We start from the raw sequence: 26,733 nt of genomic DNA on the forward strand, positions 1-26,733 counted from the left end.
GAATCATCTCCATCTAGATGGTTCAAATACAAGCCAGAAAGAGAATCAAACAACTGCTAGAGAATGCCCAGCACGCTAGTGCGCAGACCGCTCGTAACACCTCCTGCCTTGTCAGCTTATCCTGGAGGAATGAGATCAATCCATTCAATTCTTCGTTCTCCATATATTCTTGGCATAACTCAACCTCATCTGACAAACATAAGATCGCCAGCACATGGAAGGAGGAATCAAGATGAAAAGAGATATTTTGTATTCTAAGAAATTAGTATCTTACCAATTTTAAAGAGGTATGCACTCTTTCCCCTTCCTGAGTCAGCAATTTAAGGACTAACCTGTTATGCTATTTCTTTGTATCCTTGGGGCCAGAGAGCAGTCTCAGTCCTCCTTAGTGATGGCTGCACATCATCAACATGACCAGGGAGGGTATCTGACTTGCCTTGCCTTGTCTTGTTTAACTATTGTCATTCTGACACCACTGGAAACAACTACATCAGTTTCTCTGGGAGCAGCATCCAAAGCTCCGAGCTTTTTAAATGATGCTGATCTACGGTGAACCCAAGGGGACACATACCATGGACTGAAGAGAAAGTTATTTCTAAACTTGCCCATCTGGAGTGGTTCAAAACGCACACTAATGGCCTTTATGCAATCTTTATTTAAAGCAAAATATCATCTTTTCTTTTCATGATAACTCCATCCTTTCTCTCTTAGCTGACCATAGCTCCATCAAAGCCCTTAAGAGTAAGAGAAGTCCAGGAAGGAGACTCATTTCATACTCTATAATTTTAATTGCACTACTCACTATACTCCATACCAGCTAGCTCTTCCAGACAACCTCTCTGATTCTTCAAGTTTGCTTCACTCAAACACTCTTGGTTTTTCTAAGTATAAATTCCCTTGAGGTACTTGCTTCTGTCCCCTGTAGCACCATTCCATATGTTTTAGTCTCTTTCTGTTACTGTTACAAGTACCATGTAAGCTACTTAGGGGGGAGAAAGGGTTTATTTCAGCTTTCAGCTTACAGTCCATCACTGAGCAAAGCCAGGGCAGCAACTTGAAACACAAACCATACAATAATGCAAAGGCCAGCGTGTTTAGGCTGTCTGCCCAGGGCATGGTGCTGTCTGCATCAATAAAGAATCAAGACAATCCCCTACAGACAAGCGCACAGGCCAATTTGATCTAGATAACCTATCAATTAAGATTCCCTCCTCAGATGACTTTAGGCTGCATCAAATTGACAGCTCTGACTAGGACACTGAGTTTCATATGATCAGGAAACTGCCAAGTTAATTAATTATTTTCTTTAAACTAAGTGAAATTTTTTTCCCTCTAGAACATAACTCATAGTTAATGGGATCTACAGAAGGCAGGTGTACCTTCTGTCTTAATAATAAAACAAAGCTTTATATTCTTGAAGACGCAACACCACTTATCATGGCTTGGTGGAAAATGGATGGCTGCTGTTCTCCTAAGACACTGATGGCTGTACGTGAGTGATGAGGGAAATCCTTTATTCTCTCGTAGATGCACTAACAAGGTCTGGCCCTGCTCTAGAGAACACGGAGGGTACACATGGAAGGCAGGCGCAGCTGTAGACAGTCAGTTCTCTCCAGCCACCATGAATTCCCAGGACTGAAGTCAGTGTACCAGGCTTTCCTGGCAGGCACTTCTCCTCACTGAGCCATCTCACCAGTCCACCAGTCTGTCAGTCAGCTTCTGCAAACCTGTTTTCTCACCAAGCAATAACCACTAGTCATCTAACATGAAAGGTTAGCCGCTGACTCACAACTCAAATCTTTTGATGTTTCAAAAGCTCTGAAAAGCTGTTACACAACAATATAATCACTTCGTAAAAAATCATTTCACCTATCACCGTTTCACTTTTGACACCAACTCTTGAGAGGACTATCTTTTGAACCCTTAAAGCAGGGACGTGAGTAAGACTTCACAGTAGGATGGATCGTTCTAAAACCAATGCTGACCATCAGAGATCCTTCTGGCTTGAATCAAGCTCCAAGAATGCAGGCATTTTATTGTATTATTTTCCAAATTCCTCTTTCCTCCTTATTTCAACATCTAAAACTTACCCAAACTGTGAGGAATGACCAGTAATACTTTTCCCACACCTTTATTCAGGATGTTTCTTACTGCCCATATTTTAGTTCCTATTTTATTCATCTTACTGTCCAAACTCTAGCACATGGGTTGGGCTGGAAAAGGTGGCTCAGCCATTAAGAACATGTGTTGCTCATCGAGCAGAGCCAAGCTGGGTGCCCAACATCTATGTCAGATGGAACAAAAACCCCAGCTCTAGGTGTGCAATGTCCTCTGCAGGCCACTATGGAACACACACACACACACACACATACACACACAAATAAACATACACCCTTCAAAAACTAAAAATGATTATTTTAAACATGCTACATGTTGAATGGGATTGACTTTGAATCTACTGCCCTAACATGCTAAAATCAAACACATATGGTAGACATGAGACGACATGTTTACCACAATGAATTGACTAGCAAAATGGCATGTCAGTCTTCAAAGGCAACCTCTTTTGAGGTTTAACTATATACTCCGATAATAAATACAGGACACTGTTTTCCTCATAGTTAAGAAAAAGTGTCGTTAGTAGTGTGTAAACTATTTCACAGAAAAAGTATGGCAACACACACCTGTAATCCCAACACTTGAATGTTTGGGACAGGAGGATTGCCTTGAATTGGATGGAGGCCAGCCTGCTATACAAAGTGAACTCTTATCTCAAAACCAAAACTAAACAAAATAAAAACCAACCAGTTATGTCATCATCATTTATAATAATAATAATAATTTGTTGGTGGTGGTCTTGTTGTTGTTGTTGTTGTTGTTGTTAGTGTGTGTTAGTTAGTGTTAGGGTGTGGCAGGAACTGCTGGACTAGCCCTTGTCCAAATACAAGATCTGGCCAATGACTTCCAAGATAAGCTTGACCAGGCAATGGCTTTCACTACAGACAGCCTTCAGACTCTTCAATGCCAGATAACCTCCTTAGCAGGAGTTGCTCTCCAAAACCAGAGAGCCCTGGACTTACTGACTGCTGAACAAGGAGGGACTTGCATTTTGCTGGGGGAGGAATGCTGCTTCTATGTCAATGAGTCTGGGCTGGTAGAACAAGATATATATACAAATGCTCAAAGAGCTCTGGGGGAACCTCCAGACATACTATACTCCCAACACTCCTTCCCCTTGGTACTCTAATCCCTTGGTAGCCTAGATTCTTCCCCTCCTTGGCCCCATACTAACCAGTGGAACCTTGCTTCTCTTGGCACCAGTTCATTCAGTTTCTAAATCAACAGATGAGTAGCATTGCAAAAATCACTACCAATAAGGTCTTGGTTCAGTATCAAACTGTTCCCAACATAGGAGACAGTTATTCTGCTGAGGGCTCTCCCTTATAAAAAGAAAAAGAGGGAGTAGTGGGGTGGTGGGCTATGAGAGGCAGCCTGGTCCCTGCTCGACCACAGACTTGAAACCCCAGTGACCCTGCAGGGACAGTAGGTGTTTTGCCACGCTCCTGGGCCCCTAGTTCCTGTCATGTAGATACAGACCCCCCCGTACAGAAGTCTGTGGCCATCAGTCATGTAGGAACAGCACCCCAAGCCCTTCCACATGGAGATAAGGTATCTCCAAGCTCTCAGACCAAGCCAATGGGAAGTACCTGCTGTCACACCCTGATCCACCCCAAATCTGTATATAAGAATCCTATCCAGAAGGAATAAGGTGTGTTGGGAACTACTCTGTCGTCTGAGAGCCTCTGTCTTAAGACACTGCCACTTGGGAAGAGGTCTCCTCTCCCAAAATGCCACCAGAAGCTCCCCTGCACTCCTCGCTAGCTTGTCAGCCTCTCATGGGCTCAGCCCGGCCCAACCCAGCACAGGGCAACGAGTGCAGCTTCTTGGAGCAACTGAGGAAGCAACAGCGGAGATGGAGGTGGAAGCAGCTGCAGCAGGGGAGGCAATTCCCCGTCCCTGCTCACATTCTCTGTCTTTGCCTGAACCTCGCTGGCCAGGCCAGATATCTCCGTGGAAAGCATCCAGTACACAGGCCCACAGAGTGTACACTTATCCACTGCTCTGTCCGTCCTCGACCACTTTTACAGTTTTGTTAATGCTTTCCATCAATGTTGATATTGAACAGTCTGAACTGATTCACAAAGAAGTTGCTCAAGATTGGGCTTCCTTTCCATATTCAAGTATAGGCTCTTCACAAAACTTTTATTCGAAACAACACACTTGGGCTGGTGAGATGGCTCAGCAGGAAGAGTCACTAGACACACAAGCCTGACAATCTGAGATCAATCCATCAAACTCAGATAAACGTGGTAGGAAAAAGCCAATTCAACAAAATTGTGCTCTGACCTCCAAAGCATATATGTGCAGTCCCCTAACACATACACACCATACAGAGATAATAAATAGATGATAGATAGATAGATTATTGATAGGTAGATAGATAGATTATAGATAGGTAGATAGATGATAGATGGATAGATAGATAGATAGATAGATAGATAGATAGATAGATAGATCATAGGTAGGTAGATAGATGATAGATAGATACATAGATACATAGATAGATACATAGATAGAAGATAGATAGATAGATAGATAGATAGATAGATAGATAGATAGGTAGATAGATAGATAGATAGATAGATAGATAGATAGATTATAGGTAGGTAGCTAGATAGATGATAGATAGATAGGTAGATAGATAGATAGATAGATAGATAGATAGATAGATAGACAGACAGACAGACAGACAGGCAGGCAGATAGATAGATAGATGACAGATAATCCTAAATACCTAACTTATCCTATTTCTGGCTGTCATTTCAGGGTCAACAACCTCAGACATTACTAAGAAAAACCTAATTATTTGATTTGCACACTGGTATTTTTGAATCTTGACTTGAACAAAAGATAACAAATATCAATGCTATTTCGCATTGGGCAATGAAAAGGCAATCTATTTTTCTTAACTGCCATGGTAAACATTTAAGCATTGGCACAAACAGAGGAACTAGCAATGAAATGCGTTTTAAACTCCACTTTACTAGAGAGTGCTAAGCACACCCGTGAAGTTCAAAGTTTTCCAACTTACTGCCTAGCAGGGCTAAAACAGATAATCCTTTTCAGTATGTACATTAAGCAGAGTTCATGCAGAAAGTAAGTGGCCCAGCTACAGACTGAGGCACTGTGCTAGCTAATTTTATGTTGTCTCAACATAGGCTAGAGACACCTGAGAGGAGGGAACCCCAGATGAGAAAAACGCCTCCATAAGATCCAGCTGCAGGCCAGCCTGAATAGCATTTTGTTAATTAGTGATCAATATGAGAGGACCCAGCCCACTGTGGGTCAGGTCATCCTGGGCTACTGGTCTTGGGTTTTATAAGAAAGCTAGCAAAGCAAACAAGGGGACCAAGCTGAGTGAGCAGCACCTCTCCATGGCCTCTGCCTCAGCTCCTGCCCCCAGGTTCCTGTCCTGTGTGAGTTCCTGTCCTGATTTCCTCCAATGATGGTGAAGTGAAAGTCTAATAAACCCTTTCCTTTCCAAGGGTCTTTGGTCACTACAGCAATAGCAAGTCTAGCTAAGGCAGGCATCTTGAGTAGACAGAAGAAAGAGCTGACCAACCGGGTGTGAGCATTGCAGGAGCTGGTACAAACAAACATGCTGGATCTATCTACTCAAGCGTCACCACCCTCCTCAAACCCTCCCAGACAGAGAGTGAGCCTTTCCTTGATGCTTCCATTTAAGGGGATTAGAGGTCCTCAGGGTAGGTACAGGGCCAGGGTCAGTCAGAGCACTCCTGCAATCTCATCACCTGCAGTATTTAACTAAAAGGAATATTGGAACCTTCGAGGTCATCCGCTCCATCTTCTGTATTTATCAATTCTAGAAATGGAGTACAGGCTGCCCTGGAGGCCATGCCAGACCACAGTGCCTACCATCCCTGGAGCCCATGCAAGACCACAGTGCCCACCAGCCCTGGAACCCATGCAAGACCACAGTGCCCACCAGCCCTGGAGCCCATGCAGGCAGCCATCTTGTGATTTCTAGACAGTTCTCCCCAATCTGCTGCCAGTCAGACAACAGTTCCCGGGCGAATACACCCAAGGACAAATACGCTGTGGCTGAATTGCTGTAAATTCTAAGTGGTGTGTGCAGAAGATGATGGTATTTGACACTCGGCAGTGAAAATACAAATACATGTTTCTTTGCTGCCATGGTAACAAACATTTAAGCATGGATGCAAATAGAGAAAATGGAAATAAGAAAGAACTGTATTTTACAATCTTGTCAAAATATGTGAGTGCTAAGATGGTTGAAGTGGACTTGTGGTCCGAGCACTTGAGGAAGGAGGATTAGATGTCAAGGCCAGCCTCTGCCAGTACGTAGTGAGTTCAAGGCCAGCCTACACTAACAAGTCCTTGTCTCAAAACAACTGGAAAAAGAAAACTTAGATAGATGGCATCTCATAAACCTCAAAATGACTTTTCTATAATAACAGGTTACATAACTATAAAAAAATAAAGAAACCTACTGTGGACAAATGTTCCATAGGAAGATTATATACAGAATTCACTCGGGTTAATAACTAATAAAACCTCATGCTGATAGCATATGTATAAATAATTATGATTCTCAGAATAGTTACTACTCAGAAACCCCTGATTTTAAATATAAATTTTAATTATTTAATACTTGGAAATGATCATAATATTAAACAGAAGAAGAGAGCATCCTAGATACTCAAAGGTATCTGCAGGTAAAGACCTGCAGAATGACCATGGCAATGCAATTTGGCAAAACTTCCCTACTGCACGAGGGAAATAAGCAAAGGAGTGTCTTCATCATGCTAATCTACACATTGCTCATGAGTAATACAGAGATATCTTTAGAAATTCAAGGGACTCTTACACAGTGATGTTCAAATTATATTTGTACAGCTGAAAATAAGGATGTTTGATGCTATTAAAAATCCATTTAAAATTGTCTTAGCTTGGTTTTAAAAGGATAGCTCTTCATCAAAATGAAATGCATATTGTTCTTCACCACTCCATTCCCTATCTGTTGTGTGTATGGAAACATTAGGATTTCAACTAAATGCTTTCAGTAGAGAACCTGCTTTGTTTGGCCATAAGAAGGTTGTACTAATCCATTGACATTTCCTATTCAAATGTCATGAGATCACAGCTGTTACCATCTCGATAGTTGTGAGTAAAGCATTATGCCTTTATAGACATTGATGTGGTGGTTTGACTAGAAGTGGCACTATTAGGAGGTATGGCCTTATAGGAGGAGGTGTGGCCTTGTCAGAGGAAGTGTGTCACTGTGTGTGGGCTTGGTGGTCTCCTAAGCTCAGGCTCCACCTTATAAGCATGAGAGTCCCCTCCTGCCTGCCTTCAGATCACGTTGTGGAACACTCAGCTTCTTCTGCAGCCACTCGGGCTGCCATGCTTCCTGACATGATGACAATGGACTGAACCTCTGAAACTGTAAGCCAGCCCCAACTCAGTGTTTGCCTTTATAAGAGTTGCCTTGGTCATGGTGTCTCGTCACAGCAACAAAACCCTAACTAAGAAGAAAATTGGTGTGAGTCCTCTCAACACTAGAATTGAAGCACAGAGAAACAGTGCTGCCTCACACCTACAAGGCCAGCACGGAGAAGGTTGAGTCATGAGAGGATTACAGTGTGAAATCTTGTGGCAGTGAAAAGAAAAAGAAAATCCAAGGTAGCAGTTAGCAAACAAAGGGCAATGTAAGATTTGGCACTCACCCTAATAGTAAGTATTTGAAAAATAACTATATTTTAAAATATTACATTCCTGATAATAGTGCCTTACATAGTTTTTTTAATTTAACTAATTTGTTGAGTCACAGTCTCTCTTTGTAGTCCTGGATGGCCTTGAATTTAAAATCTACTGGCCTCAGGTTCCTGACTGCTAGGATTTCTGGCTACTTTAAAAATAAATTTTAATTAAGTAAATGAGGCTGGTCATTATGGGGTCTTCTGTATCTCAATCCTTAGGGTCTGGGCAAAACTCTACTTGTGCTCCACACCAGAGCTCTGTAGGGCGTTCTCTTCTGCTTAGGAGTACTAGTAGGTACAGAACCATGATGAGCATCACAGACGATCTTGATTGAGGACACTACATTCCATTGTTTCCTCTCACTGGGTTCACAGAACTGGTTGGCAATTAAGATGTTATAGAACAGCCGAGCAGTGGTGGTACATGCCTTTAATCCCAGCACAAGGGAGGCAGAGGCAGGCCAGCCTGATCTACAGAGTGAGTTCAAGGACAGCTGGGGCTACACAGAGAAACCCTGTCTCAAAAGAAAAAAAAAAAATGTCATATAGCGCCTAATGTGCTAACATTTGGTACCTGACAAGAAGACAGGCTTGGGCTTCTATCATCTCCATCCCAGTAGCCTATTTTTCTCTTTCAAGCCACAACAGAACAAACACTATTGATTTATGCGATTAGTTTGCTAATTGAGGAATTCCAGTGTTTGGAACCAGAGTCAAAAAGTGCTATTTGATCTCTACAATAAATATATTTACTAGGTAGCTTAGTCATAACTTTTTATCTCGCTGAAACTTATCCATTGCCTTCCTTCTTTATAGAATTTCAGACAACACTAAAATGGATACAGCAAAGGAAAAAAAGTCATGTTTATTTTTTAATGCTCTAGGCATAAAATTTTGTGATAACAGGCAGACATTATGCTAAGTTTAGCCTTAGCAGTTTCACTAAGCAAAGTCATGTAATTAAATTGTAAAGCCTCAGTCATCAAATACCCACGTGCTGGCTCTGGTCCTGTCTCTAACTGACACAGGTAAAGGCCAATGTGGCTAGGCAGATACTAAAGTCACGTGTATCTGTGTGCGTCCCTCCAGACTTCCTCTCCACAGGAGTACTACAGGAGTAGAATTTTGTTTGAGATCTCTTCAGCGGAAATGAATGACTCATAAAGCAAGCCTGTATTCAGCAGTACGTTCAAGATTTGACTTATCTGTTTACCAAAAGGAACTATGTTTGAGGGAGCCTCATTGAGGGTTTCCCAGTTTTCAAAAATGGTACCACTTCGGAAAGTTCATCAAAAAGGAGAAAAATAATTTGAACTAAAAGTACTTTCTGTTTTCAGTCCCTCGTATGTCGTATCCACGCTTCCTAATCAAAAACACAGAGATCCACACAATAACCAATTAAACAGAAACGTGTTTAGCTCGCTTGCTTCAGACACTTTTTTCTTGTTTTAAATAGTTCCCCAGTGCTTTGGCTCTCATACCATTTTTCCTGTGTTTCTAACCTGAGTGAGCTGGCAGAGCTACCAAGAGCTGGTGCCACTGGCCACATAGTGGGAAAATGACATTGTGATACTTTGGTTGAAGCAGACTGACCATATAACATGTTTTATCACGGTTACAAATTATACTGAGCCAGCATAGTAGTACACACCCGTAACTGGGGAGCCCAAGGTACATACCTGTAACTGAGCCAGCGTGGGGATCACACCTGTAACCGAGCCAGTGTGATGATCACACCTGTAACCAAGCCAGCATGGTGGTCTAACACTGAATTCCAGCACGGGAAAGACTGATTGAGGAGGATATAACCTCAAAGCCAGCCTAGGTTATACAGTGAGACACAGTCTGAAAACAATGACTCTAGATGCAAAAGTCACATGATAAAGATTCGTGATAAGCCCAGCACGTCTTTCTGGTGGGTGCTGACACATATCCTCTCAGAACTGGTTTTTGGGTTTTTTTTTTTTTTGTAAAATTCTTTAACTGAAAAGACCGTGAGAAAAATGTCGTTCACATCTGACTTATTGAGAAGATGCTAAATATTGTGTCTGGATTTTAAACTGTACCCATTAATCACTCAAATCTGGCCTCAAATATATATTATACAAGTATCCATTGAGGAAAGGGATATTTCTAAAACCACAGAGACTATTATAAATCTTGGAACCTGAGTAATTTAGCCCATGTAATCAATATAATCTTAGTCTGTGGGTGGTCTAATGAATGTCCCACTTATTAGACTGAAGTAAGAATCTTACTCCTGCCCCTTGCTTTCCCTCATGTCTACGCACACACACACACACACACACACACACACATACACACACACACACATAAAAAACTGAGCATGAAAATTTAAAACTATGTTGTACTGTATTAATAAAATCAATAATATTTTATCTTCTGCTAATCAAATTTTATTCATTTGACATTTCCACCCCACAGATGACATATATAACTCGGCTAGTTTGATTTTTTTCCTTTGTAGATTTGACCCAAAAGACATGGAAATAAAATATGAGCAGGAAAATAGTCAAAGCACTGGGGAGCACGGAGCACAGCGGCCAGGGTAGAGCCTGAGGCTCTCAGGAGGACTGTGAGTTCAGCCTGAGCATCAAGGTCTCTTTGATAGATCACCTTGGGTCCCCAAACCTATGGTTTGAAGATGCCCCAAAATCCAAGGTTAACAGTTAGTTCTGGTTTGATGACACAAGTGGAAAAGTCCTTTGCTTTGGAAAAAGTAATCAATCAACTTATCAAAACTCTGTTTACTTTGTCAGGTTCTGATGTCTTCTTTTGTTGGGGGTTGTCCTGCTGGTGACGATGATGTCCTCATGCTTGTACGGCAAGCATTCTACCAACTGAGTGCCCGTCCCAGTCCTTGTTTTCCCTGAATTCTCTATAATACATATATTAACAACAAGAGGTTGGGGTCCCAGATCCAATACAGAAAATCTCATCAAAGAATAAACACTTTTCTCAAAAAAAAAAAAAAAATTCTATCCTTTTTCCCACTTGTTTAAAAAAAAAAAAACTGTAGTAGTGATCTTTACCTTACCAATTTTTTTAAAATTTATCTTTCTTTTTCACAACAAAGAATTAGTTTTAATGAAGACTGTGAATGTCTCTAATCTCCAAAGAGGAGGAAAAAATACAAAACAAAAAAAAAGCATTAGTTTCTCTAGTCACAAAAACTGAATTTAAATATAATTGCAGTGACCTAGAGATACCACATCTAATTATATTCAGTGGAGACACCAGAGAGCTCCAGTTTGATGTGTTGGTTAGAGACACTTACATCAGTCAAGACGAACAAATCTAATTCTATCGTTATTAGCAATGATGTTTGTACTTCAGGAGAAAGATAATGATATAAAATACACAATCTGTAAAATGTAGGTACCCAAAGTTCAAATATATTATTAATCGGTGGAATGAAAGTCCATGCCCCACTGCTTCAGGAAAGGGCCCAAGAATTACATCCAATTTGTAGGCAAAAATACAAACAGGCATCTCTACTTTGACATGAATTTGTTGGTTATATCATGGAAACAAAAATATGCATATCATATTTTTGTCAACATCAATGCAGAATATAACAAGTCCCTAATACTAGAAAAATTTAGTCTTTGATATTTTCTTCCAGTTCTTACATGATAAATAGCCTTGAAAACAAGACACCCAGAGTCATTTAATGTTATATCTGGACCACATGATTTCACATAAAACATTTTAAAATATTCCCATTTTCTTTGCTACTGACTTCTGTATAACTAGTTAAGACATCACACACCACTAAACATAGATTCTAAAGTGAAACTCAGGGGCATACACCTACACAGAGGGAAGGACACAAACCAAAACTGAGAGACTTCTCCTCTGGAAAGGGAATCACAGAATGAAAGGGTGAAGCTCCCCTAGTCAGCAGGCCAGCCTTCTAAAGCTGTTTCCCCTCTCAAGAATTTATCACGAAAAAAAAATTATCATGCAGTTACGAGACAGTCATTCCCAAAGCTACCACAAATGTCTCCACTGTCCTAACTGGGATGCTCTCCAGTTCCAACCTACCACTCACACTGGAACCTCACTGGTACTTCAAGTAGATCAAACAGTATCATTACATGCTTATGCAAATAATATTAATCATAAAACAAGACAGAGTGATATCTACCTGCCCTTAAAATAGCCTGAGTGGAACAGTGTTCTCTTATTTAGCAACAATAATAAACTTAAGAATAATGTTAATAAAGCAATGTCTACAAAGTACAAAAGTTTATTCTAGTTAAACATTCATCATTCAAAGAGTGTAAACATGTTGGAGTGAAGTTATTTCCTAAACATTTTTTAAACATGTCCTCAAATAAAACCCAGATTTTTGCAAGGAAATTTTTCAGCAAAACTGGAAGTCCGTTAAAATGCTATTTATATAATAAAACAGGTCATTTCTCCTCTTCTGTATCTCCCTACATCTCCACGTCATTTGTACTTAGTTATCCATCTTATGTGAAGGGGACAGCACATGATTCATGACATCTGAAACATGGCTGGTGTTTTGCACGGTTACAAATACTGTGACGTCGCACAGCCAGCCTAATAATGTATAATGTATATATTTTCACTGTAATGAGATTGGGATGGTTCCCATAATATTTTGAAGATTAATTCTAGAGAAAAGAATTATTTTTTAAAAAGAACAGAATTCCAAACATCAAGCATGATGCACCAGACTAAGGAATTTTACCCTCTGCTATTCCTCTGTATAATTCTGTAAAATAATTTTCCTGTTTTCCTCTATTAACCTTTATCAAAAACCAATTTCTACAGATGTATTTCTTTTTCCTGGAAAATTGTCCACATGGATGCAGTCTAATTTAATTATCCAGAATCAAACACTCTTGTCAGCAAGCTTAAAGCAGGGAATGCTACAAGTACTACTGAAGACAGTGTGGCCCCAGAAAATAAACCATAAGAACAAAAATGGGAGCTGAGTGCAGAAGGAATCCCAGGGTGGCTCTTCCACCTATCACAGTCAATCGGCTTCCCCAACTCTTTATTTTCCAGAAATGACTCTAAGGAAAAGACGATGTCTCTTTCCATTCCCATATAATGCTAATATTACATTGGTAGTAACTGCTTAGGCACAAGGAAAAAGAATATATATGCTTACTTACTTCATATTTTAAAATGATTAATGCTATGATGCCTTCAAATCTGAGTCACAAGATTTTTAAGCAAAGTAGGAAACAGCTACATTCTAGTCCCTGTGTCTTTTGATAAGATTTCTTCAAAATAACATTAAAATACCAAAAGTACCTTTTGCAACATGGTTGTCATTTGAAATAGCAGTTCTTCATGTCCCTGATCAGTTTACTTACCTAAAGGGAAAAGAGAGAGAGAGAGACAGAAAGAATTAAGGGTTTGTTAATCATAATGTCATGAACAGCAGTTAGAGTTGAACTAAAAGTAAATTTGTAGTGCACACTGACACAAAAGAATAAAACAAATATTATTTCAAGTGCTCAAAATAGACAAAACATAATATAAAATAAAATATAATATGCAAGAGGCAGAGATTTCAGATCATATGAGGATTTCCATAATCTTACAAAGATGTTTGAGGGGATTGCGAACAGCAGAAATATTTGTGTTCACTCACACAAATGCCTTTATTGGTTCAAGTTTAGTGTAGCAAGCAACATGGAGCTATGTACTCTAATTGACATTTTGATCACTTCCGTGCACCCAAAAATATGTTAATATAGCTTATATAAAAACTGTTAGGCAGGCAGCTCTGTTACTGCCAAGCTCCTGGCCCATTTTACAGTGTAGTACCAAAAAAAAAATGAAAATGTATTGTTGAAACACTCTAAAAAAGTAATTTTAGAACAATTTAACATCTCTTATTCCACTATATAAATCCAACACTGCTTTCTCTCACTCTTGCTTTCTGTGTTCATTCATAAACACACCACATAAGCTTTCAGAGAACATGCTGTCAACACACCGTTCCACAAGCTTGCTGCCAGTGAGCTCTGGGTAGGCTACCTCATCCCCCTAGCTTTCCATCCTTTGAGAATTACTCACATACACACCATGAAATATGATCATATGTGCCACCTATCCCACTTGCCCCCTCTAAGTCTCCCTTAAATCACCCAACACCTCCCCTCTTAACTTATCTTTTTTTTTTCCACTTTATTTTATTCTTGATAATCCAGTTAGTGCTTCACATGTGTGCATGGTTTGAAGGCCATGCACTGGAGCCCGAGAAATCTTACCACAATCTGGCACCAGTTCTGCTTATAAGCACCAACAGCCATGTCTGGCTATAACTGAGTGCTGAGGGTTCAAACTCAGGTCCTCACGCCGACCGCCCTTACTTACTGAGCATTTCCTCCACCCCACGAATCTCATTTTAATGTATGTAAATATGTATAAGCTGCTATGAAAGAATTTATTTAGCCACTATCTTCCTAATGAGCATTTAGATCAGTGGTTCGCAATCTTCCTAATGCAAATTAATATAGTTCCTCGTGTTGCAGTGACCCCCCCCCACACACACCGCACAGTTATTTCTATTGTTATGCCGTAACTGTAATTTTGCTACTAATATGAATTGCAATGTAAATATCTGGGTTTTGCAATGTCTTAGGTGACTCCTGTGAAGGGGTTATTTGAAACACCTGGTGTTGTGACCCACAGGTTTAGAACCACTGATTTATATGCCGGTTTAAGTATGTTCTATTTTCTGACCAAATATGCCTCATTATTCCTTTTTTTAATTTTTAAAAGTTTTGTTTCCTATGTGTGGGTGCTTTGTATGTCTGCATGTATGTCCACCCACCTCATTTTTTATTTGACCCTTCCTTTTCTGCTTTCCAAAACATCATCTATAATCCATACTGAGGCTCTGCTATACACCTTATTAAGTATTTAACTCATTTTCAATTGCCAATAAACTCTCATTATTCTTTTTACATAAACCAATACATTAGGCTCTGCCTCTTTTACTTTGGGTTTGTTTTCTTTAGAAAGCTCACAGATTATTCTATATTTTGTCACTTTATTGATTAATTAATTTTAAAACATTCTCTTAATACAGAAATTCTTTGTGGAGGTTTCCCTATGTGAGTTAGCATGATTTAGAAGGCAGACTAGGATATGGAGAAAGGCCATTCTTCTGATCATTCTGGTGCTGATGGCCGTGAGGGGCTCAGATGACTCACTGAGGACAATACAAAAGCAAGCTTGCATTTCAGTGTGTGCATCCATTTGGAAATTGTGCTGCTTGGCACATTATATTCAAATGTTTTATAGGCGCTTGTATTAATCAAGTTCAGTGCTTTCCCTGGACAGAATTTCAAACAAAACTCACCACACAGGATCATTTGACTTCAGAGAAAGCTATTTCAAAAGTGTTTGCCTTATGAGAGAAAAGGAACAAAGACCATGGGCTGAGGTTTACCAGGAAGAGCCTGGCATTGGGATAGAATTGGCCTGGCTCAGGACCTGGCATGGTCACTTGCTAACTATGGACCTCGCACAATCTCTGAGCTCTCAGCCTCCAGTGTCTCCATGAAATGAGACTACTTAAAGAATTACAGATAGTAAGTGGGATATGCCTGACATTAATTTGGCATCAGTTATGTATTATTAGATTGTTAGATTGATTGACAACAGGCCATGTCTAGACCTCGTCCAAAGCCTTTCACATACATCAACTACTTTAATCTCACAATGACCATGTGAAATGGCACACATCTAGTTGATGGGGAGTGATTCCGCTTCTACCTAGTCTACCACACTGGGAATGCAGGGTCTTCATGACAGGCAATTCTTCTCCAATTCTAAGCCAATGTTCTCTCATGGTTATTTCTTGTCTCCTGTCTCCATTCCTATTCTCCCAGTAAGATTCAGCCTGTCACATTAAGAGTCCCTTGTCATTGAATGTGGCTAGAAAAGACTCTTGTTCCATATACTTTTAGATCTAGAGAACAAAATCTGTCTTGGTTAGTGTTTTACTGCTATGAGTGGACACTATGACCAAGGCAACTCTTATAAAGGACAACATTGAACTGTGGCTGGCTTACAGGTTCAGAGGGTCAGTCCATTATCATCAAGGCAGGGCATGGCAACTTCTAGGCAGACAAGGCACACAGGCAGAGTTGAGAGTTCTACATCTTTATCCAAAGGAAGCCAAGAACAGACTGGCTTCGAGGCAACTAAGACGAGGATCTTAAAGTCCCTACCCACAATGACACCCTTCCTTCAACAAGACCACACCTACTCCAACAAGACCACACCTCCTAACAGTGCTACCCCCCTGGGCCAAGCATAGTCAAACCACCACATCTATTATCTTAAAACTGTCTTTGGAAAACGTGTACTGAACATTTTTCCAACATAATTTCATTCATCCTGCACCCAGACAAAACTCTTTCTATACATGCAAACAGCCATCCTATTTTTATTTTCCTGCACCTTTGATTTATCTCAAAAAACTTCTTTTTGACAAAAGAAGTCATAGCACATACTGTTTGCTTCTCTGGTTCCCACCTGAGCACACGACCTTTCATCTGTGTACTTTTCCTCCTCTGACCTGTCTTTATCCTATGATGCTGGCCCTACAGACATCATCACATGAGTTCCCTGCCCACTGGATTCCATTGGGTTTGGTTTATCCAGTGGAATGACTAGACAGCATATTCCTAGATGGACAAATAGAGAGATGAAGAAATTCATTCATCTGTCCCTTCTTGCTCTAGCATGACTCTGACAATAGCATTAACTCTCACTACAGCTTCTATCAGATGGTCCCCCCTCCATTCTCTAGTAGCACATTTTCCTTTACTGTGGTCTTCCATGCCTTGCCTAGGAGAGATGATATGATAGTTGTCCTATGGTAATGTACAACACTCCTTATGGGTTTCTATAATTTGACTGACTTGTGTGTTCATTAAAGTTTCTTCAGCAATCCTAGCTGAGCATGTCTATTCTTCAGTAAGTCAGGGGGTGGAGAAGTGTGCAAAGATACTCCCTGGAGTTGCCAAGCGTAACAAGAAATCCCAGAATTGTACTATTACATTCATAAAGTTATTATCTTTAAAATGATATATATCTATTTGAAACTGGCTTTTATCATTCTTGAAGACATAGGCCAAGCCAATACACAAACACACCTCATTTTTTCAAATATCTCATTAGCATTCCAGAAAACATGCATTCATCATGCCTATTTAATCACAGAAAAGAAATACTTTCCATTGCACAACATCCAAAAGTTTGTTTTAAATTTTCTTTAATGTATTACCTTCAAAAGAACTCATAAATCTTACATGAATCTAACTCTCAAGCCATGATGTTTACTTTTAGACTCAAGCTAAACCCATTCAAAAGCTTTTGCAGAAATTGCTAGCTGGAGGAATATAAAATTGGACAGCCATCTTCACCTGGTAGCCAGTGGTGGAAACTAAGAAATGAGAGACCCATCTGTGTGGTCAGCATTGCTTCTTTTTTTACTGTAATGTTTGTGATGGCTTGGATGAGATTGGCCCTATAGGTTCAAACCTTTGAACAGGTGGATCCCAATTAGTGGAAATGTTTGGAAAAGATCAGGAAGTGTGGCATTGTTGAGGAGGTGTATCACTGGGAATGGGCTTTGAGGTTTCAAAAGACTGGTGCAATTCCCAGGGTGCCTTCTTTCCTCTTCGTGGTCTCTAACCCTTTAAAACCATAGGCCCAATTAAATGTTATTTTTACAAGTTGCCTTGGTGTTTTATCACAGCAATATAAAAGTGACTAAGACAATGGTTTTATTAATTCTTTGAGAACTTCACAAATGCATACAATGTATTTCGATCCTATTTACTTCACACTCCTTCCCTTCTTTTTTTATGGCTCCCATTTATTTACAGTACATCAGAAACTATAGTATACATATGATGCATATTATATATAATCTTCCCAGTATGCCTCAGGAATTACTATTTCTTTCCGCAAGAGGAAACCAATCATCACAACTCGCCCAAACAATATTAAGTAGCAAAGTCAGACTCTATCAATCTCAAAAGTCTGTAATTTTCCCATTACATTTTACTGTCTCCTTTAAAAAGATTTAGTTTACTTGATGGCAGGTGAACTCAGATTCTGCTAACTATTCATTCTGTTATATTGCAATAATCATAGTCTTACAAGATGTAATTTAGCCTTAGTATAGTTATGATTAAACTATTAAATTATTTTTTATTTATTCTTTAATTTTTTTTACTGTCCAGACTTTATCCCCCTCCCGATCCACCCCCTGGTTGTCCCACATCGCACACCTTCTCCCCCACCCCCTTCTCCAAGAGGATGTCCCCACCCACCCCCACCCAACCAGATCTCTCTGGCTCCCTGAGGTCCCAAGTCTCTAAATTATGATAATATTTCCACTTGATCTTCTCTTACCCTTAAAGAATATTAGAACTCTACCATGATAATTATGGGGAAAAAATAGTGAAGAAGTCAAAAATACAACAGAATGAAGAGTTGCTCTTGTGGTTTAAAATCTTCAGATCAGTATTCTGGACCCTGGAGTACCAGAATCATGATAGGGCTTTCTAGTAAACATGCCAGTGGACAAGAGGAAGCCCATGAGGCCTCAATCCTACATAAAGAACCACAGTCAACTAGGGAATGCTGAGAGTGGGAAATATAGTTTTCTCCAGGAATGAAAACACCAACTAATTATCCAATACCAAGTGATCATCCCTGAAAACAAATACACAAGTAACATTATGCATACTAAGCAGGGTGTACTTAGGAATACAAATGTATATGCATATATGCATGTAATAACAATTAATGGAAAAGAGTCATGAATTTTAAAGAAACCAAGAAAGGGTATATGGGAGGGTTTGGAGAGAGGAAAAGGAAGGGGAAACTATGTAATTACATCATAATCATAAAAATAAAATTTAAAAAATTTTAGGCCAGGCGGTGGTGGTGCATGCCTTTAATCCCAGCACTTGGGAGGCAGAGGCAGGTGAATTTCTGAGTTCGAGGCCAGCCTGGTCTACAGAGTGAGTTCCAGGACAGCCAGGGCTACTCAGAGAAACCCTGTCTTGAAAAAAATAAAAATTTAGATCACTGATTCTTAAGTCCCATAATATGTTCTTGGAGATTTTCTGGGCTCTACAAGATGATTCATCTGCATAATGAATCATGAGAATAATTCTTATTCCAGGGGTCTCCAAACCTGGAAGATTATCAATAATATCACCTAGGAACTTAGATTTATGAGTTCTTGGGTCCAACTCCATCTCTTGAATTAGAAATTCTCAAACAGAATCCAGCGCTCCATGTTTTAATGAGCCATCAAACAAAATTCTGGAACATTCCACAAAGTACTTTCCCAATCCTTTGTCCTATTCACTTTTATATAGAGCATCAAGAGCTGTCATGGAGTCAAGGCCTGGTCATGCTCCAGTTTCTGTGGGTTCTCTCTGAGCATCATTTATCTTTCTTGGTCTGTTTCATCTAAATTAAGATCTCAATTTCAACAGATGTAATGTCCACATGAGCAAAGCCTCACTAGGAGCCATCAAAACTACAAACAAGTATTCAGATACTTCAGTCACAACCACTGTTATAAATTTCCTGGAATTGTGTGCGTGACCATGGATCTCAGATGGCTATTCTAACGTTATAAAATCTTTCCATAGTTCACTTCATGTGTGGTCAATAGCCCTCTGTGTGTGCTAGTACCAATTTTAGGAAGTGTACTACTTAGGCATTCACAAGAAGTTTCTGTGGAAGGGGGCGGGAATGACAGCAAAAAAAAAAAAAAAAAAAAAAAAAAAAAAAAAGAATATAGTCTTCAAGGACCAAAAGAATAAAACAAGTTCACAAAAAGCTTGCTCAATTAAAGTCCCAGGCATACTGGTAATGACATCACATCACAGAACATTAATTGTGGACCAAGTTATTCTTTGGGCTCTTGTATCAGTGAAGTGCTAACAGGACCGGATCCAACATCTCACACAATAGCCCAGAAAACAAGAGGAGAGTCAACCCTGTCTGCTGCGTGCTGAGCGAAGCGTTCCGTCTGACATTTAGAACTGTTGAACTACTTTTAATTTTAGCCCCAATTTCCAGAGACTGACAAAGACACAGAGCCACTGCCTAAAGCCCTTGCCTTTGGCTCCACTGGGCCACTCTGCAGAGCCTTTGAGGACTCCGTGGCCACCAACAGAATGTGCATTAATCCTTCTGCAGCTGAAAAACTCGATCCAGGCCTTTCATGCAGGTTCACTCTTCTCTGAGACAGAAGAGAGACTCAGCAGTTGAAGTGCTCCTCTCTCCTCTGTGAGGCTGCAGCTCTCTCTGGGTTAATGATGGCTTACATTTAGCTCCACTTAAAAAGCTTCCTTTGCCTCCTTCTTCAGATTCACTATTCAACTCGATTCTCCCGGCCTCTCAACTGGAAATTAGGATTCCATAGTAAACTATTTCATGTCTCTTCGTTTTCATTCTTTCTCACCAGAGGTTTTGCTGTGAATTTGGCAAAGAGAAAACACTGAAAGCTGCTTGCCACTGATGAACTAGTAACTAGACAAACCCTTTCACCATCAGCATCAGTTTTCTCAGTATCTCCTCTCACCCTTAGCAAAACAAAACAATTAAAAATACAAACAAAAAAATGGAAAAGCCTTCCTCCACTGAAAGTGAAAACTCACTATTTTAACCTAGCTTTCCCGGTCCCCATTACTCTCAGCAGCAACGTAAATAGTAACAATAGGCACAGTTGCTGATCCTCCTTCCCGTGAGCTTCCATTTACACCTTAGAGTTGTCCAGGCACAACTATTCAAAACCACATCTAAGAGCTAAGGCTGTAACTCAGTGGGTAAGTGCCTGCATAGTAGGTTCGTGACCCCCAGGTCAACAACAACAGAAACCTCAAATCAGACCAAGTGGATGAATATTTAGATGACTTTTAGGGACCCCAGGAGCTAAAAGCAATATCTTAGCTCCCTCCCTTCCTTGATTCCTATCAAAAAGGCATACAGTATTAATAATGTATAAGTTTTCGTTGTGTTTCAAGATAGATAGAAATTGCACAATTAGTCGGGCGGTGGTGGCGCACTCCTTTAATGCCAGCACTTGGGAGGCAGAGGCAGGTGGATTTCTGAGTTCGAGGCCAGCCTGGTCAACAGAGTGAGTTCCAGGATAGCCAGGACTACACAGAGAAACCCTGTCTCAAAAAAAAACAAACAAAAAAATTGCACAATTAAATGAAAATAGTTATTAATAATAATATGTAGAGGAATTTTAATCCAGCAACTTGACTGCTCTGGCAAGGGATCATGTCCAAAAATATAATCCAGCCAGAATGCAAACATACCCTGGATTACAGTATGATCTGGCTAGAATACAGACACACCCTTAGCACGCACCTTTAATCCCTAAAAATGAAGGAAGGTTAGTTTATAAAAGGAAACAGTGTTTGAAAGTGATGTCTAATTAAGGGGCATAGTGATGATTAACAGAAAGATTAGACAGAATGAGTCAAAGATAGCATACTTCCTCACAGAAGAGCAGGAAGGGCAGCTACTGAAGAGCAGTGTGCAAGAAAAAAAAGGTATGGAGGTGTGGTAGATAGTGTGTGTGTGTGTGACAGTCTTACTGGGGCAGATTTTTTTTTTTTTACAGAGACAGGATACAGAAAGAACAAAGTGAAGACAGAATGCACCAGAGAATGAGAAGGAGCTAGAAGACTAGAACATAGTAACAAAGTTAGTTTGAAGCCAACCAGAGCGTCATTGAGTGAGAACATGAGAGAAACCAGATTGAATCAGTCAGCTTGGAAGATGAGATTGTACAGAGGCTAGAAGCTTCCAGGCCTGGGCCTAGGCATAGTTAGAAGAGAAGAAAACACTCTGGGCTCGGCCTGAGCTGTGTATTTCCACAGCTTGGATATGGCTCCTATTTCATCACTTCATCTGAGGAAACAAAAGCAACACGTACAATAATAACCTATAACTTATATGTTCCTAATAGTACCAAAATTATATTGACTATGTTACATATTACCTTAAATATTATTTAAAACAACCCATGAAAACCATCCTATGATCCACATTCTGTTGACAAGGAATCCATAACAATACAGACCAAAGACCACATTGCTGTAAGAGCAAATACAAAACAAAACGCAAGCCCCGGTTTCCCAGCCTGGTGATGCCTGGCTTTGCTAGTGTTTTCCCAATCAAGCCAAGGCAGCAGCATGAACAGTCAGTAGACCGAGCATCCAAGGGCTTGGTGCTAGGTAAGCTGAATCTTTAAGGCAGTTCAGAGAGAATAGGATGACAGAGAAGTCTGGGAGGACCCAAAGGAAAATGAAGCGTTCTCACTACTGAGGTAAGCCAGTGTGCAAGCAGCCAGGGAATAAACCACTCCTGTTAAACACTGCTAACAGAAGGATAAAATGGACAAAGGATAAAACAGCTGGAGCTAGGACCAGTAGATGTTGGATTAAAACTATTCTTAATAATAACTTAGACTGTTATAACCTGTGCCGTTCGAGCATGACTGAGACAGGGCCCCTGGTACCCAAGACGTTTAAGAAAAGAACTGACATGGTTAGAGGGCACTTTGAGGAGATTCATTTCATGAGTGAACAGACTCACACGGAGATGAAGAGATGACAATGTGGAAGGAGAAAGCTAGTGCTGCCCTAACAAGCTGAGTTAGTTTGTGTCTCTGTCGTGGTAAAACTATGATCAAAAAAGGGAGAAAAGGTTTCTTTCATCTTATAGCTTTCAGCCCATCGTCAAGGGATGCTAAGTCAGGAAGAGAAGCAGAGCCCATGGAGGAATTATGTTCTTTCCTGCCCTGCTGTCTATAGCTTTCTCAGTCTCAGTCATCATTGCTTTCTTATATCATCCAGGACCATCTACCCAGGGGTAGCACTGATGTCAGGCCCTCCCATATCAACTTTTAATCAAGAAAATACCCCGGCAGACCTGTAGAGGCCAATGAATGGAGGTATTTTCTCAAATGAGGTTCTCTTCCCAGGTGACCTATTTGTTGTCAAGTTGACAAAAAACAAACAAACAACAACAACAAAAAAAAAACTAAACACATCAAGATGAGAAACACAGCCCCTAGCTCCTAAAGATCCAGTGTGGTCAGTTAAGCCTGAGCTTAGAGCCGACTTCTTTTCCCAGGTCAGGGTCAGAGCTGGTGTCAGCAGCGGTACGCACTGAACTGTGAGATCCACAAGGCGGGGAATGTTGGCTTAACATGGGGCCCTGTGTCTAGCAGAGCATCTGCTGTGACCTTAGCACTCGAGCATATTTACTGAATAAAAGAATGAAGGACTGAGTCAAAGTGCTCATGAGGGAAAAAAAAACACATTCCGGACTTCACATGATGGAGGTGGAGGGAAACCACAGAGGAAAAAAAGTGGAAATGCATCCATTACACAGACCACGGCAGTACTTTAACATAAAGCACACTCTCCTGACATGACGGTGAAGCAATGCCTCATCATAACAAAGGCAACGAAGGGGCTGAATCTGTGTGACCTGAACAAACCCGCCGTTCAAAGATGAGGCAGCTTTGAAACCATCAGGGAGATCTGGATCTATTTGGTGATACTTGTATTAAAGTTGAGAGAACTAGGGGAATGGCTCAGAGGTAAACTACCTCCCATGTGAATATGAAGAGTAGAAGTTGGATCCACAGATCTCATAAAATGCTCAGCGGGTCTCGGGACCCACCTGTGATTTCAACACTCATATGACAGAGAATAGGGAGAGCCCAGAGTAAGCTGGCTAATGAGACCTGTCACATCAGGATGCTCTGGGCTCAAGTGAAAGATGTTGCCTCTGTGAATAAGGTAGACAGAAATCAAGACTCTTCCTACCCTTAGGGAGGTTTCTACACACACACGCACACATGCACATGCACCACCACATACACATGTACTCACACATAGGCAAACGCATACATGGGGCATTGTGACATAGGCCCTCACTGATGGGAGAATCAGAGACAGAGGATGTTGAGGGATCACAAGACCACCAGTCTGGTCAATCAATGAACTCCAGGATATTTGGCACCCTCTCTCTATAACGAGGTAAAGTCTAGGCATGTAGGCATAGTAGCAGGGACATTTAAAATATAATGAATGCAAGAATGTTTAAAACATAATCTAATTCACATAGGTTTTATGATTTACTTCCAATAAAATAACTCAAAAGGGGGCAGTATGTCCCCAAATTCTAGAAAGAAAATTGTGTAGTTTTTACCCTACTATCTATGTTAATGGCAAAAAAATAAGTCTTTAATATGTGTGAAAAAGAAGTAATTGCACATGTGTGTTCATGTAAGCAAGAGCATAAATATTAAATATCAAAATTAAGGGAAATGTGTGAAGTAGTATATACATAATTTTTGAATTACTTTGGATGTCACTCATGAAATATATAAACACACACTTAACTTATATAAAGGGTTTGATTTAAAGGGAACTCTTTCCATTCAAATGTAGAGAAGCAATCTCATCATGGAGGACACATCTACAGTCCATGAAGAGTTTTCTAGCTCCACTAGCATAAAGATAAGACAAATGTCCAAATAAATGTTCTCTGAAATGTACTTTTCAATATTTCTTTCACTCATTTTGGTTATTTTGGTTTGGATTTGTGTTGCTGGAGAAGGAGTTTACTTGGCGTGTTCCATGTCAGCACCCCATCGCTGCACTACATCCTATGGCCATCTTTTTGTTTTAAATAAAAATAGTGACACTGCCCGCAGTGGCCACATTTCTCAGTCCCATCAGCCTGGGTTGAGTCTAGCTAGGAAGAGGCCAACGGGAATTAGGAAATGCCTTTCCCTCTCCAAGCAAGGCATTGACAAAGGCTGAAAATGCCCATCCGTTGTGCTACATCAGATACCTCAGCCCAGAATGAAATATCTGAACTGACAGACCTAGGTCAGTGTCCACAGGGCAGCCATTCCTTCATGGAGGTGACGCGTCCCATAGGAGAATGTCACCTCCCCCTCAGCCTCCTGCTGAGCTGCCTGGGACCAGGGAAGCTGGCCTCCTGTGCAGAGTGGAGGGAGGGCAGTTGGGAGCTTAGAGGATGAAGGTGCTCTTCATCCAGAAAATGAATGAGGAGGTGGTTCTTCCTTCACCTTTATTATCATCAAGACTAGATATAGATATGCGTAACTTTCCAAATTCTTCCTCTGGAATCTAGCATCTTTGTTGGAAAAGAATAGTCAATTACAGTTTCAGAATGGTTGAGTTCACTGGAAAACCCTCGCAGACAGTTTATCAGCCAGTCAGGCTCCTGTCCACAGGGATGAGTCAAATCGGCGAAGTTATCTCTAATGAGATGTGATGGACATGGCTCTTTATTCTAGGATCATTTTCCCCAAAGCATAATGCAGTCTAATTACATGAGAAAAAAAAAATGCACTTCACAAATTCCAGCAGCGGGTATCCCAGAATGACCTCAGTGCCTCAGCTCTCCTCAACCTGTTAAAGTCACTGAAGCTAGGGAAAGCAGTACATTGTTCCAACAGAGAAGATGCTGAGAAAACGGCATCAAAGCAGCCGGCCAGAACAGAGAGACCTTTGGGTCAAACACCAGGGAAACACCGTGCTTGCTGTGTAAGCTTGACAGCCTGAGTTTGATCCCCAGAACCCACATGAAACTGGACGGAGAGAAGAGAATCATATCACGGTATGTGCACACACAAATCATATGCACATACACACACAGTAACAAATATTTTTTTAAAAAAATAATATTCGAAAAACACCCAATAATCTCAATCAACTATGCACCTTGAGTCGTCACAATAAAACTAATAAATGTAATTTTAATAATAATAATGTATACCAGTTATAATGTATGTACCAGATTAACTTGAGACACTATTGATTGAGGCAACTGACAGAGGAGGTAATAGTAGATGTTCAAGTTTGTTTCTCTATTGTTATGATTCGACACTGACCTAAAGCAACTTGGGGAGGAAAGGGTTTATTTGGCTTACGCTTCCAGATTGTGGTCCATCATCAGGGAAGTCAAGACAGGAACTGCAGCAGAGATGAGAGAGGAATGCTATTTCCTGGCTTGCTTTCTGGCTTGCTCCCCCTACTCAGCCAGCTTTCTAATACAATCCAGAACCACCTGCGTAGGGGTGACACCACTCCCAGTGGACTGGACCTCCTCCATCAATGATCAATCAAATCAAGGCCCTTCCAGCATGCCCACAGACCTGCCTGATGGAGGCAAGCCCTCAGTGGCTGGGTCCCTCTTCCTAGGTGACTATAGTTTATGTCAAGTAACAAAAATTAACCAACGCTCAAAAAATACTCTTCCTGCCTGCTCAACCTTTCCATAAACATTAAACTGCTTTGAAATAAAACAGAATAAAAGAAAAATTGTTGGCCTATCCCTCTATGAAATAAACAAAAGTACTTTTCAGCTTTTTCTCAGTCGATATATGACAAATTAATACTATGATTAGATGTTGAATTTCTGTTCATTCACGATACCTGAGAGGAATATACATACTTTCTCCATCACCCCTACATAGACTTCCCAGATTCCAAAAGAATTCAGACGAAATTAGCTGATAGATCGCTCTAAGAGACGATGGGAACTTTAACCTATTGCAGAGATGTGAGTTGAGATGTCTGCTAGAGAGAAGTTTTGCTGCTCCAAGCTAAAAGGCGGTGCTCTGGGAACTGTCATGCATTGTCTGCAGAGATCCCAAGTAGGTGCTCAACCACTGACCAAGAAAATGCACACCATGGGAAGACAGGCTTCCATCTGGCCTCTCCTTGTCCAAGAAAACAAAAGCTCATCAGTG

General features: G+C 40.5%; 1 protein-coding gene across 31 annotated transcripts in view; it reads right to left on the reverse strand.

Moving 5' to 3' along the window:
- The window catches only part of Ank2 (ankyrin 2), a 576,750-nt gene that overhangs the window by 397,491 nt on the left and 152,526 nt on the right, over positions 1-26,733 (reverse strand). For 3 of the 31 annotated variants that reach the window (XM_031375411.1, XM_031375407.1, XM_031375396.1), the window contains exon 2: positions 13,176-13,237. The exons of the other annotated variants lie outside the window; for them this stretch is intronic. In XM_031375411.1, the coding sequence (XP_031231271.1) occupies positions 13,176-13,196 (21 nt within the window). In that variant the 5' untranslated portion in view covers positions 13,197-13,237. The remainder of the gene's footprint in view (positions 1-13,175; positions 13,238-26,733) is intronic. 31 annotated transcript variants of the gene reach the window in all.

The sequence above is a fragment of the Mastomys coucha genome, unplaced genomic scaffold (genome assembly GCF_008632895.1).
Source record: "Mastomys coucha isolate ucsf_1 unplaced genomic scaffold, UCSF_Mcou_1 pScaffold16, whole genome shotgun sequence".
Taxonomy (NCBI): Eukaryota; Metazoa; Chordata; class Mammalia; order Rodentia; family Muridae; genus Mastomys; species Mastomys coucha.